Here is an 18,029-nt window from a genome sequence, read left to right on the forward strand (position 1 = left end):
TCCTGTGGGTGTCCTGTGGGTGTCCTGTGGGTGTCCTGTGGGTGTCCTGTGGGTGTCCTGTGGGTGTCCTGTGGGTGTCCTGTGGGTGTTCTGTGTAATCCTATCAGAAGCCAGACCTGTATGGAGGGACACACAAACTCCTTTAGGGATGTAAAACGCTTTGACCTTTCCTGTGTTTCACAGTCACACCTCACTACACCAACAGTGCTCTCACTGGTCCGGTAATGGTCCCGCGCTCCTATTGGTCCACAGGCAGTGCGTGTCACGATGGGAGACACGTCAAAACAAGTTCCTGTATTTGTCAGGACATGGTGAGACGGCCCACAGACATTACAAGATATCGTCTGCAGGGACTCAACACACACTCTCCTCAGGCGTTCCTCTCAATGATCATTTTGTGAAGCAAACACACACACTCACACACACACACACACACACACACACACACACACACACACACACACACACACACACACACACACACACACACACACACACACACACACACACAGTCCTATTCAACAGCATTAATGGGAGTGAACCCCATTAGTCGCCTCTATCCTTGTTAGTTGGAAACCCTGTTTGAGCCTCACAAACTGTCTTTAGTCCTAATCTAATCTAATCTAATATCTTTGCTGCCCTTCAGGTTCTGTCTCTTCTTCCATTCTGGGGGGGGGGTCAGTCATTGGGCTACTGCCAGAGAAGAAACATGATTTTACATTTATAAACCGTTTATTCAGTAAAGGGTAAAAAAGAGATGTCTTTCATGCTGTTGCTGTAGGAAAAAATGTCATCATCTTTTTCCATCCCCCTTTTCGCACCAGTAAGCACACGAGTAAATCTCCTTAACAGTTTTTCTGCTGTGGCAGTGACACTGCGTCCTGTTGCCCAATGCCTCTGGGCTCGGCTAGATGTGGGGAGAATTTCATATCAGCGTTAAGCACACTTATCAAAGAGAGTGAGCGTCTGTTGGGGGTGGGGAGCCACTTTGATCATCCATATCTTCACCAGAATGCTTTTATAATCTGCATCACATTGTCTGATTAACGTATGTACTTAGACAGTCGTATACCGTAACGTGATTGGACCACAATGTGACAAACGCGTTTGTTGGTCTTTCATTTATGAACTACAACAACATAACAGGCATTAAACTCCCTTTGCTCCAAAATACAAATTAAGTTGAAAAAATATACATAACAACTTAACTATTTTTCTGTTTACCATAAAAAAGAAATCATATTAAAAAATATATATTTATTAAATATAATATTATTAAAAATAAGAAATATATATAAAAATACATGTTTAATTTTTAAAAATATATTAAAAATATATAAATCATAATCCTGTTTGAGAGCTGGATTTGAATAACCATCACAAAACAAACTACCCACAGCTTTCTAATCTGTTTGCCTGTTTTTTTGGGCACTGCTTGTGTTTTAAAATCAGGTGATTTGTTTTATCATGAATATAAGGGAGAAATTCCCAGATAATCTTGTCTCGGATCACAAATCTCAAATATGTGCAGGATGCAAGATTAGAAAATAATGACTTGTTTTGCATGTACTGAACACCAGGACCAAGTCCTAGACCAGACTCCTTACCGTGCTAATCCAGCAGCAGGGACCTGAGTTCTTGGGTCAGGCTGCTGACGGTTCTAGGAGGTCCAGATGATAACCTTAGTTTAATGTTGAAGGAGGTTCCTTGTTTCCAGACGTGATGTCATCGGGGTTGAACAAAACTAAATTAATGTGTGAACTGTGATTCCTTTGTGACTCACCATGTGGGTTTTTACATAAAGATTTTGCTTTCTTCAACTGAGTTCATCTGAGGCTGATCCATATTCAGAATGGAGCTGAACTCCTGGCTCATAGTAAAGAGACGCTTTACTGCCTCCCAGGCTATGGATTCACCAAGTACGCAGTGAACAACAGGGACTTGAAGTGACCAGGGTTGACAGTGGATGATGAGTAATGTGCCTGTGGAGGGTGGACGTGTCAGTAAACACCATCAAATCACAAGTAACCTGAAAGAGTCGCTTGATGTGCTCCTGAAACTTCTCCAGCTGAGTCTCATTCAAAGCGTGGAAAAGAACGTGAACTCTTCTGGAGGCACGAGTGCTTCTGTATAGTACTTTACATTAGTAGTAATGAGCCGTCATTCACAGGTGGAAGAATAGTGAAATAGTGAAATAGTAAAATAGTGTGCAGTAAAATCAGCAGGTGACTCATGTTTGATGTTTCCGAATGAATGTTGTTTAATTTATTTAAAAGTTAACTTTAATAATCCCCGTAGTGAAATTGTTAGTTCACACACACACACACACACACACACACACACACACACACACACACACACACACACACACACACACACACACACACACACACACACACACACACACACACATCAGTCTGTGCTGTCTATCAGCACTTTTCCTCCTTTTGGCTGACTTGCAAACTGAATCATGTTTCACTGCTGAAGCTGATTCACGTTTCAGAGGCTCAGGATGCTGTGCTGGGGGGCCACACCTCCAGACTCCACACACAGGATCCATATGAACAGCAGACTGCAGAGCTCACTGCCTCCATCCTGCTCTATGGACAGACATTCAGGTCATGCTTCCTGGTTTTGATCATCATACATATCTACGATTAACCCTACGATGTGACGGTTTCTTCACTGGGACACAGTCCACCTTTCAAGATAACCCAAACTGGATTTTGTGTAACAAAAAATAAATAAAATAAATACATTCAAAATAAAATCCTGATACTGTGATGATCAAAACGGGACAAAAATCAATAAAAATAAATCACCTCCTCATGCCCTGTGATGAGGTATCATCTCATCCAGGGTGTAGCTTCCCTCTTACACAGAGCCATCCATCCATCCATCCATCCAACCATCCATCCATCCATCCATCCATCCATCCATCCATCCATCTATTCATCCATCCATCCATCCATCCATCCATTCATCCATCCATCCATCCATCCATCCATTCATCCATCCATCCATTTTCCTAATCGCTTCATTCATGGATCAATAGAATCCAAAGAAAAGTTGACCATATTACATGAATATTAAATGCACTGGATGTTTAATTGTGCGTTAGAGACGAACAGTTGTGTTGGGTTAGAGTCAGAATCCAGACTTGTGTAAGTCAGGCTAACAAAAACACGTGTGTGCTTCACACCGCCGCTGTCTCAGATCCATCGTCCAATCAGACGCGCTGCTGGGGCGGAGGCGTCAGGCAGACGATGCTGAGCGGCTGTTTTTGTGGCTGTTCATGACTTGCCGTCAGATTTAATTGTGTTTGTGTTGCCTTAACCGTAGCCCCCCCCCATTAGATCCAACAGATGTCTGAGTCACAGGTTGACATTTAAGTTTTATGGAAATTTTCAGACCCTTGGAGCTTTTCATTTATTCTAGGATGTTGTTTTCATCAGTCGTACATAATAACAGCAGACAGGATTGGCAGGAGGCGTCAGGAGATCGGGGGGGTGGGGGGCGGGGGGGTCAGACCAGGGAGGACCGATAGGATTCATTTACTGCCGTCAGGACGTTGAGTGGAACACAAAACGGCTCATTCTCCTTTTATAGACGCGTCCCTCAGCGAAATGTGAGGTCAGGGTCAGATGTAGAGACCGCCCCCTGACGGGGGGGGGATCAATGAAAAGTAATGACCTGTTTCCCTTCAGATGATCTCCTGATTGAATATGTCACAGATAATGGAGCAGGTGGGTCTTCTTTGAATTGAACATGTGTTTTTGTATTGTTGGTAAATTCCCAACTCGTCTTTGTTGTTTCCAGCGTTACGTATCGATCCTACAGGAACAGTTTTTGAACACCTTTTGGATGATGTTTGTCTGAACATTGGTTTTTTTCTGGATGGGGGGCTTCACAACTATTTTTACTTTGTTGTTCTTTTTATTTTTTTGTTTTACTTCTTATTTTGTGGTATTGTGACTGATTGCTATTTAAGGTAAATCTCATGTCAGTATTGAATACTTCTTTCTCTAAATACTGTGTTCATCTAAATTTTTAGTGTTGGCAGTTTAGGACATTGTGAAAATTATGAAAATATTGGTTTACACCATTTTGCCTTGCTTCTCTGTCACATTTATCAATCCTCATATTGATCAGCTATAGTCATTGCTTTTAAGAAACTTTTAGACATTAGATCATTGAAGTTATGACATCATCCTAATACCACATTGCTGCACACACAAGTTTTAATCTCTAATTATTACCTGAAACATTGAGAGCGTCTGACCTGTCGTTGGGTACATGATAGTTTTCCAGCCCAGTGCCAGAATGCAGTGGCTGCTGGATTGGCCCATGAAACATGGAAAAGGGCACAGTGTTGGACTGAACCCTGGCCAAGCACCAGGCCTCAGGCCGGGGCCCCGTCCCATCACATCTGTCATCACTGTGTGTCATCCTCCACGGTTCTCCTCCACACCGTGGGTGATGCCGGTTACACACGGATCCGTCTCTATGATCAAATTAGACTTGATTGCCCAATGCTTTGCCAGGTAAAATAAAACTGTCATTCTATCACAGCACGACAGACAGTTACCCAAAGTTAAATGAAAACTTAAATAAGTAAATAAATACATACATTAAAAAATATATAATTGCAGGGTTTGAAAGGGCTGAGTTTGTTTTGTTTCCTCCCGGTGACAGAATGCCAGATTCCAGAGCGATCTCCACCTGTGGTGGGGGGGGGGCAGTCTGTTGAACTCAGCTGTGTTTACATGGAGCTCCAGAGATGAGGGGGGCAGCAGACACACGGGTTTCATTAGCGTTCTAATGGCTGTGAGCAGAAACACCCAGAGCAGGTCAAAGCTTGGAGACTGTGGAGGGTCATCTGCCCCAGATCGCTCTGCGCCCTGACAGAAATAATCGCTCAACAACTTTGACTAATTTGTTCTTATTTTCAGTAAATTGAATACTTTTGGGATAAAATAAATCCCCCACGTAGACATAGTCAATATGTCTTTCCGCCAATGTATTCTGCCTCACAGAAAGAAGGTTCTAGGTTGGATTTCTTTCTGTGTGGAGTTTGCGTGTCCTCCCCGTGTCTGTGGGTTCTGACGGGTTCCACCCCCCCACCTCCAGAAACACGCAGCTCAGATGAACTGGTCACTCCACAGTTACACCTTGGGTTTGAGTCCCCGAGATGGGAACGTGGGGAGAGGATTCCAGTCGTCTTAGGCTTCAAAAATATGCATGTGAGGATGTGTGTGTGTGTGTGTGTGTGTGTGTGTGTGTGTGTGTGTGTGTGTGTGTGTGTGTGTGTGTGTGTGTGTGTGTGTGTGTGTGTGTGTGTGTGTGTGTGTGTGACTCGGGACGTCCTTAAAACTGTGTACACACTTTCGATGATTGCAAACCAGGTCTAGTTTGTCTTCCTTCCTGGGGCTGGTCGATGGGCGTGGTCTCCTGGACATCAGTAACAGCTTCAATTCAACTGATGGTAACTCGTGTCGTTGGTTCTTGATGGAACTCCTTTTTGGGACACCTTGTATAGTATATACTGTATATGTACTGTATATATCTGTATATATGGTAAAAATTTGAATGGTAAATAAACTTATCAATGCAGTTCTTGAATTCTCAAGTAATGAAAAGCAAACTGTCCCTTAATAACTACCACACAATCTGGAACAAATCGTGGACAGTTATTAAAACTTGATGAGGAAAACTGTTCATTTTTTGTAGGTTCAGCTGCAGTGAAAACCAATGGGGCTCCCTCCCATTGGAGGTATAGCGATTAATTGTTATTAAAGGCATTTATTAGAGTTGATGGCAAGAGTATCAAATGACTGATAAGTCATGGTTTAGAGTTTCACTCATTTCTAGCGTGTTATCCAGACACAGTTCGCTCACTGACTGTTAAATAGATGGTTTCTCTTCTCCTCAGAGAGACATGCTGGACGTCAATCAAATCATGAAGGATCTGGCCAGTATGGTCCACGAACAAGGAGACGCCATAGGTACGACCCTGTTTCTGTTTGTGTTGAGTGTCATTTGGCCGGTTCACCCCAATGAGGAAACATGACCTGAGTGGTCATGTCTTTATTTGATGTGCTTGACTAACAACATGGGCTTGACATGGAAAACACACCTTTTCATCCTCAACATCACCACGATGGCGTTCGTAGATGAAAAGCCAGTAAGAGAAAGTCCACTGTGACACCCTGACCTCTGCTAACGGTTAGCCCACGGTGATCAACCTGGTCGATGAGAGTCAAACCTAGAGCCCTTTACTGCCAGACATTGCTGCTTTGCTGCTGTTATGTGTCAGGCTCAGCACATAACACTACTTACTTTTATTCAATAATCTTTAACAAACACGCAAAGTGAAATGAAAGTTGTGACGGATTGAAACTACCCTTCCCAACAATGGATGTTAAATAGCTTAAGAAACACAAATAGAAGGAATGTCGTGAACAAATGTCAGAAACTGGCAGCAATCAGTCCAATACTAATAGTGTCCATAAAATGAACAGCATTGTTGTGTAATCTGATTAATATCACTTTGACAATTTGCAATGAGTTGTACAATGTGTCAGTCATATTTATTTTAGTGATGCTGATTCATGTCGTGTAGAACACCAGAAAAATAACATCGTGGCATGTCTAGCAGAATAAATTAGGAAAACCATACTCCCTTCTTAACGTAATCCAGTCCAAACAAACAAAGGTTTAATGTCCTCAAACACAAATTCTATAGATCATTTATAGATAACTTTTGTACCAAGTGTAGATCTACTTAGATAACGCAATCAAAGGTTAGGGCAAAAAGAACGTAGAGCCAGTAGGAGAGAGCTGGGGTTAACACATTCTGGGGATTAATAGGACAGTAATAAATACTTTATGGACATTCAGATTTATGGTGGACTGTACAGATGGGTGTGTGTGTGTGTGTGTGTGTGTGTGTGTGTGTGTGTGTGTGTGTGTGTGTGTGTGTGATGAGTGATTGAAGCAATATCTTTAGCTAATTACTGCCTTTTTGCTGTAGACTGTCCTTTTGCCTGCATCCTTCTAGCAGTATAATGTAGATGGTCTTTAGATTTTGAAAACAGGTCTTTGTTACTGTTTTCTCAGCTGCTAAGATGTAGATGTAGAACACTAGTCTTACAGATTCCAAAGGAACCAGGCGAGAGAATCAAAGTGTCACTAAATCAAAAAACCTTTAATCAGTCCATTGTCAAAACCAGGGAAGCACAGAGATTACAGCCCCAGAGGGACATCCGGTCCAGGCAGGGGTCCAAACCAGGTGAACAGGAACAGGATGGTTCAAAGGAGACAGGCAGAACTGTAATCCAGCAGACCGGCCACAGGTCATACACAGGGCATGGAAGACGACAATCGAACGGACAAGGCAAAGCAAACTTGTGGTCGTACAGAAGCGGTTGAGGAGTAACACCAACGATTGGCTCACATGAATACTGAACTACACTGAATTACACAGGCTGAAGTGAAGAGGAGGGCTTTAAATACGCAGGCCAGGGTGCTAAATTAGGTTCAGGTGAAAGTAATCATCCGCACGTTGTGTGGGAGTGAACACTGGGAAGAACTAAACACTGATTGGTTGAACACTAAATGAGGCAATCAGGGAAACAAGACCAGGTGCAGCGAATCCAGAAGACGGCAGGAACCGAAAACCAGAAATATACATAGAATGAAAACCAATAAATAAAAGACAAAAGCAAGACAGACACAGATCATCACAACTAGATAATGCACACAATGACGGAAAAAAACAAAACATGAGCACTGATGTTCTCTGCTCTACAACAATTTTAATGTATTAATATTCTGATAATACAACAGTACTGTGTCAGCACATTCATGCACTGCAATGTGATTATTTTTTTAATAGAATGCAGCTTTTTATTTCTTTGTCAAAAATGTTCTTACAGCAGACGTCCAGTCTCATCAGCTCAGTTCTGTAATAATGAAGCTCTCCACATTAAAAAGAAACGCACTGGAAGTGCCTCTGGCCTTTTCCAAACAAGGCTTCCTTGTGCATATAGGCTGATATGAAAAATACGTAGTAGTGATCTTGATGTGGTGCTCGAGGCAAAAACAGCAAATAATACGAAGAACGAGTAGGCCCAGAGGAGAAGGATTCGTGTTTTTATGGCCCATCCATTCAGGCTAAAGGTACACCACATCAGAGCCATCAGTCCAGATGCTCCATCAGCAGATTGGTTTAGTAGGAAGACAAAAAGACTTCATTATTGGCACAAATCACAAGCATGTGTGCTTTTTGATTTACAGGGTGAATAAAATATGATCTGATTGAACCGTATAGAGACCTGCTCCACTCCTGCAGCTGTAGGTGGACTTTGAATGTGTCTGGTTGGTGTTTGGACTGTTGGAGTGAATCACACACAAAGATGACATTCCATGTGTTCTTGTATCCTGAAAAAGGCTTCTTGTTTATAACGTGACATAACGCCAGACGTGAAGGGTTGAATATGTGGAGGTCTTGCTCACTACCGGCTCACTACTGGCAGCATAAAGAGGTTGATGATTGGCCGCATCAGCAGTAATGGAGGTGTTGTTCCAGGCTGTTATGGTGGAGAGGCTGGGCTCCAACACTTTTGATTGGCCACTCAATCTTCATTCTAACCCTCAACAATTGATATGAATGCTGTGCACTGACCTAAAAGAATGACAGCATAGATACAGATGGATTGATAGTGTGAGGAGATCATGAGGAGAGAGCAGTCACTGCGCCATCGCATTAAAGCAGCTATGGAGGTCCTTTACATCCTCCTCTTAGGAAACCCCACCAAACCAAGTCAGAGGGTCAATCCTCATTCAGTTACGTCTTAAATTCAAACTTCTCTTGACCATCAAAAAAATAAAATCAGTGTATGGTAATCAACATTAGTATTCAGTGTTCCTGTGGCCCAGTAGGCATTTCAAATAGAAAGCAACTGCAGCTTCCTTCAAAGTACTTTCTAAATAATGTTGTGTGAAACAACCATCAGCCACCTTCACAGGTTCATGAGGCTGTACGTAAACACATAGACTAACCTCAGCGCCCTCAGCCTATTTTAGCCATCTTATGTACCTCTATACTGTATACCACATGAAAACAAATGTTTAACACACTTATGCTTGGTATCTTTTTCTTCAGCACAACGTCATCTTTTTGAAGAGATAGTTATTACTTTACTATAACCTACTTCTTTGACATATCGGGACAACATATAAACAAATAAAATGGAATTGAAAATATATGTATTGTAATACAAATCACAAACATGCTCATTGAACTGTTTTAGAACTTGAAAAACACAAATATCTTCTCTTCACTTATCATTTCAGCCCTGATCTTCTGTATACATGAAGCTACATGACCTTATACACGTATAAAATGGGTTTATAACATTTACAATACGGGAAAAAACAAAACAAAAACAAAAGCTTCCCTCTAGCTGTGGTCAGCGTCTGACCGCTACTGACTGATCACTGATCAGGTCACTGATTGTAAATACAGGAAAGCAAAATTTCAAGTGCATCTGGGACTAACCTTTTTAGATATTTAAGTTAAGATCCAACAGAAATATGTATTATAAAGGAAAGAACAGCACCCTGAACTCTGGTGCAAAAAAAAATTTGAAGAAAAATAAAAAGAATGAACAGACATCAGTTTAATCTGATTTCTCCCTCTGTTTTTAGGTCTTAAGCAGATATAAAGTTGGTTTTCAACCAGTGTTAGTACCAATATGTAATGGTGAGAGGTCACGATACAAACACGTCTCTTAATAGTAACCTCATTTTCGCTTTTGTGGCACCAAAATCAATAACACTAATAATTAATATATAGTTGTTAGTACATGCAGATAAACTTTGGTAAAAAGGATCCAGGGAATTAGACAGTATGTGTATTGGCTCTTTTAGTCAATTCCATTACGTTTTACACCAATAGGCCTTGAGAAATGTCATTCATTGTGCTGTCAGGGTTGAGTGTCTGCATTCACACAATGTCAACATCTCATCCTTTTATTGTGGTCTGGATGATTCAGCAGGTTGAGCCTTTAGAAGGGAGAAGATTCATTTATTGATGAGTCTGTGGTGAGGTCAGAGGAGACCAGGTGGAGTTCCATTTCTGGATATCAGAAAAAAGAAATTGATAGAAATATATTTTTCTTGTAAATATTCTTCAGATTTGTTCTTGACTCAATGTTACTACTGGTGATAATGAAACTACTGTATATTCACATGTGGTTATTGAGAAGAGTTTGTAGAACAAGTGCCTTTGTAGATTTGTGAACATCTATACTCTGTTATATGAGGGCTTTAAGCCCCCTGATGTCCAGGGTAACCACGGCAACATTCAGCCTGTTACACACAGTCCAACAAAACCTCCTCAGGTTCAGTCAGTTCAAAGCCGATACAGTGAACAGAGAGGTGGGGCAAATAAATGGTGGTGTGTAACAAGGACGAGGGTGTGACTATTAAATAACATAGCCGGAGGGAAAATGCTGTAGAACACTTGAAATCTGGTGAATGAAACAGGTGCAAGGATGCGCCATCTGGTGGACAGGTAAAGAATTTCAAAAATGAGGTGGTAAGGTGGAAATATATCTGTAGGGAGGGACAGACACAACAGTTCTACAGGTGGCTTTGTTTTGTATTTTTCCACATACAGCAGTACAAAGCAGTGGGGGGGGGGTCCCACACAATTCTTACCAAACAGAAGCTGCACTCTGTATGTCGTTCCAGCATATCTGTACAAGAATAATCCACAATACACTTTGATGGTTTCCACTATATTCCACAACACTTCAATAAATCCTGCATTAATTATTAGATTATCTTATCGCTGAGATCAAGCACTGTGAAAATACAATTTAAGTGTTGCTGAAATCTATGGACTCACAGCGACCAATAGGATGTAAAAAAATATGTTGCAATGCAAATGTTTCATTTGTAATTTCATAGCAAGGCATCATATATGTGAAACAAAGGTTTTTGTAAATGCACTTTATAAAATCAATTTATTCTCGTAAGTCCAGGTGTGTTTTCTCATGTTCGAAGATTTGTATGTAGTTTTGCTCAAATGATCTCTTTATGGATTTTGTTAGGATATCAATGGCATTCAGTAGCTGCTCTAGATTTGTGTTGAAATCTTAATGCTGTTGGTTTGAAAATGCATTTTCTAAATCATACCAGTTTGATAAAGTGTGTTCAATCATGAATTAGAAGGCATGTCATCAACACATTGTGGTCGAGGTTTGGAATAAATGTGACAAACAAACTTTTCTTCCATTTCCTCAGACAGCATTGAAGATTACATCCAGACTGCATCATCCAACGTAGACTCAGCCAATCAGGAACTTGCAAAGGCCAATCAATACCAGGTACAGCAAATCGCCTTTCACTCCAGAGTGGTTCATTCTCTGCATTTTATTTTTCAGTTTCAATTTTGTGTAGTTGATTGAGCTTTCAATGGTAATTCGGTCACAAGGAGCTTAGTGTGATCAGCCATGCAAACAGGGACTTTGCTAACTAGATTACACAGCTTTATCACATCCCCCACTAGCATAATAACAAAAGTGATGTAATTTCATGTCATACTTTACTAGCTTTGCCTTCAGTTAAATTAATTGTCTTTAGAAACAGACAACACAACTGCTTGCCTGGAGTCTTATAAAACCACAAAGCCACATATATAATTCCAGCTCCATGAGAAAGTCCTACTTCTGCCAAGACAGTGGTTGTAAAAGTGCAATTTTATCCTGCAAGTGTATTGACTTAAAGAGAAAAAAAATAATTTTATGGGCAACAAATGCAGCAAGAAATTAAATAGGAGATTTTTTTTTCCTTTGGTTGTTGGAATGGCTAAAATGACCACTTCACAGCACATATTGGAGAGACGTTTTATGAGACGCCCAGGGGTTTGCTTTCGCTCCTTCTTCTCAAGGAAATTTACGTGTCTTCTGCCGTTCTGTCAAGAACCATCTCAGTAGGCCAGAACCAGAGTGGCCCTGTGCTGTGTAGGCCTGTGGCGATGGTAAATAATATATCGACTATCTGTGTCACTGAGTTAATGAAGAATATATTGCTTTTTCACATGGGTAAAGCTTTCAAGATGTTTCTGAATGCTACGTGAAACACATGAAGGCAGACTATTGAACTCATTAGATCGTTAATAGAAACTGTCTTTGAAACAACCAGTTTAAGGTAGACATCCATAATTATTCAGCTATGAGGTATTTTAATCTGATGCTTACTTTAACTTAATTCTTTTTCTGTATTTGCATGGATTTTCGACATCGTATCAGCAGCTATTCAATATGAAAATGATTGCTGGGCAGTTTCTAGAGTCGGTGGTGATTGCGGTTTCTTCCTGTCGCCTCACGCTGCTGCTCTATTAGTGAGAGAACAAATGAGCGACTGGCAACAGCTTTCCCATTAATTGTCATTTCATTATCTCAAGGAGAGCTCAGCCGTGACCAAACTCACACTGAGCAATTTAGCTCACCCCCAATCCGACAGCCGCTGCCTTTGCAGAGGCAACAAAGAAGAGGAAAGACACACAGACAGTCAGACGGAGGCACGGACACGTTTGAGGGAAGTAGTTCTCTGTGCTACAGCTGCCATCTACTGCAGGCACAAAACTACTGACAACCCTGTGACTACTACACCTTTAGTAGGTCTGTTTCAACCAACACTTCATCAGAGGTCTAGTGCATTGCTATGACTTCCAGGAAGTCACTGTTCAACAGATATGTTACCTCCAGGTGCTAGAGTACACACTCTTCACCTGTGTCCACCAGGTACAGGACAACAGAACACAGTATTCAAAGGCTTCACTTCAATGGTTTTTACACGTTTATTTCAAAGGACAATTCACTGTTTTCTTACTGCAAATGAACTTCACTGGTGACTCCTGTTAGTTAACACTGATCAACTGCCTGAACGTTTCATCTGCTATAGTTTTCATGGCTCTCAATTGTTCTCAATCCTAAATATTTCTGTCATCAGGTTTCAAAATGGTAAATGGTCAAGTTTCATTTCTGTTAAAGCCAATATGTTTTGTCATTTTACTTCTTAATTTTACAGCAAAATCTGACACAAAGTCAGGTTTAGCTGATCCTGAACTGATAAAATCAGGTTAAATGAATCCAGCTTCACAGAAATATCTGGACTGATGTTGATATTTTAAACCGTGCCGGTTCCAAGCAGCCAGCTGGACTTCGGATCCATTTAAAGTTTGACATTTGGTTGAAATGATTTTGGTTCTAACTAGCAGTTCAGTTGTTTTAATTAGTTACTGTTTAACTGCTAACCTGTGTGTGGAGTGGAATCCTAATTTCCCTTTGGGGATTAATACTGTTAAACAGCTTTCAGCCCTCACTTTTCAGCCGACACTAATTGTATTCAGTGCTTAACTGTGGAAGCGCCCTTCCTACTTTTATTTTCTGTCCTTTAGCAGACACACATCCACGTTTGGGGCTTTTACTGCAGCAAAAATGCAACCTCAGCACACTGAGCACTCTTGAAAATAACCTTTAGGTGTCTTGTTTTGTTTTTTTTGCCAGATTCACTCTGACATAATTGTTATTGCCAATAAAAGTTTAATCTAAGCCCGTTTGTTTTGAATATCTGCTGTCTAAATGTCCTAAAGGATTGTATCACAACTTTAATTAAACACTGTTTAAGTGTTGATTCTGTTTAGAGCTGCACAGAGAAATTCAATGTATATTATGATTAAATTAAGGTCCTTGTTCTTGTGTTTGCTTATTTAGATCAGTCAGAATGATCCGTGACTGGGGGCCGTATGAACTTTATGTCCGCACCAATCTGAAATTAAATTAGACTAAATGTGAAGGTCCAGTGTTTGGTTGGACTTCAGTCAGGTACGCTAATACCCCTGAATCGCCCAGCTTAATTACAATTTAGGGCAGCTGGGAAGAGTGAGCGGCTCATATTTACCCACTACAAAGTGAATGTTGTGTGAAGTTAATGGCACTATTTTGATCACATAAAAATTCATCAGAGCAGTGAGCGTGCAGGGGGTGTTGACAGAAAGAGACTTATAGCGATGTCGCCCTGACGTCGCCCCGACGTCGCCCTGACGTCTCCCTGATGTCTCCCTGATGTCTCCCTGACTTCGCCCTGATGTCTCCCTGACTTCGCCCTGACGTCTCCCTGATGTCTCCCTGATGTCTCCCTGACGTCTCCCTGATTTCTCCCTGATGTCTCCCTGATGTCTCCCTGATGTCTCCCTGACTTTGCCCTGATGTCTCCTGATGTCGCCCTGATGTCTCCCTGACGTCGCCCTGATGTCGCCCTGATGTCTCCCTGACGTCGCCCTGAAGTCACCCTGATGTCGCCCTGATGTCGCCCTGACGTCTCCCTGACGTCTCCCTGACGTCTCCCTGATGTCTCCCTGATGTCTCCCTGATGTCTCCCTGACTTCGCCCTGATGTCTCCCTGATGTCGCCCTGATGTCTCCCTGACGTCTCCCTGACGTCGCCCTGATGTCTCCCTGACTTCGCCCTGATGTCTCCCTGACGTCGCCCTGATGTCTCCCTGACTTCGCCCTGATGTCTCCCTGACGTCGCTCTGATGTCTCCCTGACTTCGCCCTGATTTCTCCCTGACGTCGCCCTGATGTCGCCCTGATTTCTCCCTGACGTTGCCCTGATGTCTCCCTGACGTCGCCCTGAAGTCACCCTGATGTCGCCCTGATGTCTCCCTGACGTCTCCCTGACGTCGCCCTGATGTCGCCCTGATGTCTCCCTGACTTCACCCTGATGTCTCCCTGACGTCGCCCTGATGTCTCCCTGACTTCGCCCTGATGTCTCCCTGACGTCGCTCTGATGTCTCCCTGACTTCGCCCTGATTTCTCCCTGACGTTGCCCTGATGTCTCCCTGACGTCGCCCTGAAGTCACCCTGATGTTGCCCTGATGTCGCCCTGATGTCGCCCTGATGTCTCCCTGATGTCGCCCTGATGTCGCCCTGATGTCTCCCTGATGTCTCCCTGATGTCGCCCTGATGTCGCCCTGATGTCGCCCTGCATGCACCATTTCACATTTCCTCCAATGGTCAATTAAAAGCGGAGGTGGTTTTCTTGTCCTGCTCCACCTCGCCTGTTCATTTTGCATTGAAAGTAAATTGAATCTCTGATCCGTTATCCAGAGGCGGATTAGCCCCCCCGCTGTGATTTTCACTCACTGCGGTGATGTTTTATCACCTCATCCGTGTTCAGCCGACCACAGTGAACACTGGTTGCTGATTGCTGCACTAGATGGTTGGTAATGAAACAGATGTGTTAGTATTTCAGTGAACAAAGGGTGGAAGCCCATTCAATGTTTAAAAAAAGTGAATAAAGAAATAAAAAGCAGACCCCACCAGAGGTATTGATTTAATCTGATGTAATTGTTAAGACTGAAACATCCATCCATCTTCAGAGCTGAAATTGATCTCCTGGTGGGTGACTACATCCTTTGGAGTTTAAACTAAATCAATAGGAGACAGTTTTGCTCTGGCTTAATTGAGGTTAGTATACATCAGTGGAGATGGGAACGGAGGAAGAAGGAGGGAGAAAAGATGACAAAAGGCTAATCCTGGTGAATGAAGGGGTCTGGCAGATGACACACACAGAGACACACACATTTTTACCCTTTTGACAAATAAGGTAATGAAAAAGAATAACCTAATCAGTGTTAAAGCTCTGACTGATGGACTAATACTGACGAATGACCGCGACACCCGGCTTCAGGTCAGTCACTCCTTCCTTCATGCTGCTTTGAAGGAAATGGAGTGGAGACAATGTTGGAAGTTGCCCCGGTTGGTGTAACACTGGCCGGCTCTCGCCGGTCAGCCAGAGCTGCTGGCATGTTGGAGAAAAAGAAAAAGTGACACAAAGTGAGTCTGGACTCTAGTGGAGGATAACGTCCTGAGGATGGGATGGAAATGAATGCAGACTCCACCACCGTGTCGCCTACTGAACTTCTCACAGAACTTAATTTAACCTTAAAGACACTTATTTATTGTGTGATATTATGAAGGACTGCTTGTTTAAAACTTGTCATTAATATAGGAGTGTGTGTTTCACAACCTGTGATCGGAATGTTTCATTTCTAATGGAGAAAATGCCATTTTTTCTGAATATTCTGAAATCCTACTTTGTCTTTTTACAAAAAAACAATTAAAAAAAAACAGCTTTGCACTTCTGAAAGACAAAATAATGTCCCATAAAATATGTTCAATATAAAACAAAGCATTATTTAAATATATTGTATCTTATTACAGACCTAACACTACCATCTGTCCAGGTTCTTTTAAACCCAGTGGACAGCTCTAAATACAGATAGGAATTAACTAAAGGTGCATTAATGGAAAGTAAATCTCTGGTAAAAGTGTGAATTCAAACGTGTCCTGAGCTGAAGGATTACCAATTTAATATTTTCTAATAGACTGAGACCACAGTGGAATAACAGATTGTACACCATCCATCTATGGATCCATTAATAGATACAAACTATACAAAAAACACTGAGTGTCAGTGTAAGAGTCATAATCCAATGTATTGTTACCCCTATGGTCCATAGGTTAATTACAAGTTAGTGCATTCTGACAATCATCAAAGTCATATTTCTCATGGTGACAGTAGCCCCAAAACTCCCCACAAATACAGATTTGTCACAAAGGAGAAGTGAATCTTTTATGTTTTGTGGGTCTGGAAAACTCCATTGAAAACACAATTATGAATCAATTACAGATGAAAAATTGCATGTTTGAGGTGAACACTGTTGACAATACCACCTACAGAAACCTGATTAACAGAGAATCCAGAATCAGGAATCCCAAGCAGAAAAGTAATCACAGCGGCCGTCACGCTGTGTGACTGACAGGTTATCTGTGGAAGTGATAGAAAGGAGGTCTGAGAACAAAGTTGAGAAACAAACTGAAAAGAATACAACTACAATTATAACTTAGCTGTGATTAGCATCCCCTATGGGATACACATTTAGATATACAGGCTTTTCTACTTTAGCAAGGCTTTGAATCATTTTCATCGTAGCACAAGAGCGTGGATGAATGATCACAACTCACCTTGCTGTGTTTTAAACAAAGATAGTGAATGTGTGAGTCTACAACAATATAGGTTAGTTTGTTTGTTTATGAATAACAATAATTAATAGCATGGCTTTTCTGTGTGTCCTATGATGAACCAACGGTGTGTGCAGTTTGTTCCAAATGTCCAATGTCAGCTGAGATCAGGTCCAGCACTGATATAGTTACAGACAATGGGTAAATTAAAAGAACTCCGCCCAAAACGACCGGAGGTGAGCTGACAGTGAAGGTGTCAGCTCACCTTGTATTTGCTTTAAGGATGTTGATAGAGAAGTCCAGAGAAGGCCAGAGGGAGCTGCATTGTGTTTTTGTAGATCTGGAGAAAGCTGATGACAGGGTGTCCAGAGAGGAACTGTGGTATTGTGTGAGGAAGTCTGGAGTGGCAGAGAAGTATGTTAGAGCGGTGCAGGACATGTATGAGGACTGTAAGACAGTGGTGAGGTGTGTGTAGGTGTGACAGAGGAGTTCAAGGTGGAGGTGGGACTGCATCAGGGATCAGCTCTGAGCCCCTTCTTGTTGCTATGGTGATGGACAGGCTGACAGACCAGGTCAGACAGGAATCTCCATGGACTATGATGTTTGCAGATGACATTGTGATCTGCAGTGAGAGCAGGGAACAGGTGGAGGAGAAGCTAGAGAGGTGGAGGTTTGTCCTGGAAAGGAGAGGAATGAAGGTTAGCCGCAGTAAGACAGAGTACATGTGTGTGAATGAGAGGGACCCAAGTGGAAGAGTGAGGTTACAGGGAGTGTACATGCTGTCCTCATTGTTTATTACCCTCTTTGGTTCATGCCCTCTTGCCCCCCCATGAACAACAGAGTGAATTCCAGTCCTCCTCCTGAACTTCTCCAACCACCCACACGATGCCTTAAACTCCTTAAACTTCCTTTAGTTTTAATAACGTGGT

General features: G+C 42.0%; 1 protein-coding gene across 3 annotated transcripts in view; it reads left to right on the forward strand.

Moving 5' to 3' along the window:
* The window catches only part of tsnare1 (T-SNARE Domain Containing 1), a 157,804-nt gene that overhangs the window by 100,259 nt on the left and 39,516 nt on the right, over positions 1 to 18,029 (forward strand). For 2 of the 3 annotated variants that reach the window (XM_068324312.1, XM_068324313.1), the window contains exons 9-11: positions 5,933 to 6,005; positions 11,314 to 11,396; positions 12,476 to 13,619. In XM_068324312.1, coding sequence (XP_068180413.1) covers positions 5,933 to 6,005; positions 11,314 to 11,396; positions 12,476 to 12,739 — 420 coding nt within the window. In that variant the 3' untranslated portion in view covers positions 12,740 to 13,619. Of the gene's footprint in view, positions 1 to 5,932; positions 6,006 to 11,313; positions 11,397 to 12,475; positions 13,620 to 18,029 lie in introns of those variants that run through there. The other variant, XM_068324314.1, reaches the window with a different exon arrangement.

Source organism: Antennarius striatus, chromosome 9 (genome assembly GCF_040054535.1).
Source record: "Antennarius striatus isolate MH-2024 chromosome 9, ASM4005453v1, whole genome shotgun sequence".
Taxonomy (NCBI): Eukaryota; Metazoa; Chordata; class Actinopteri; order Lophiiformes; family Antennariidae; genus Antennarius; species Antennarius striatus.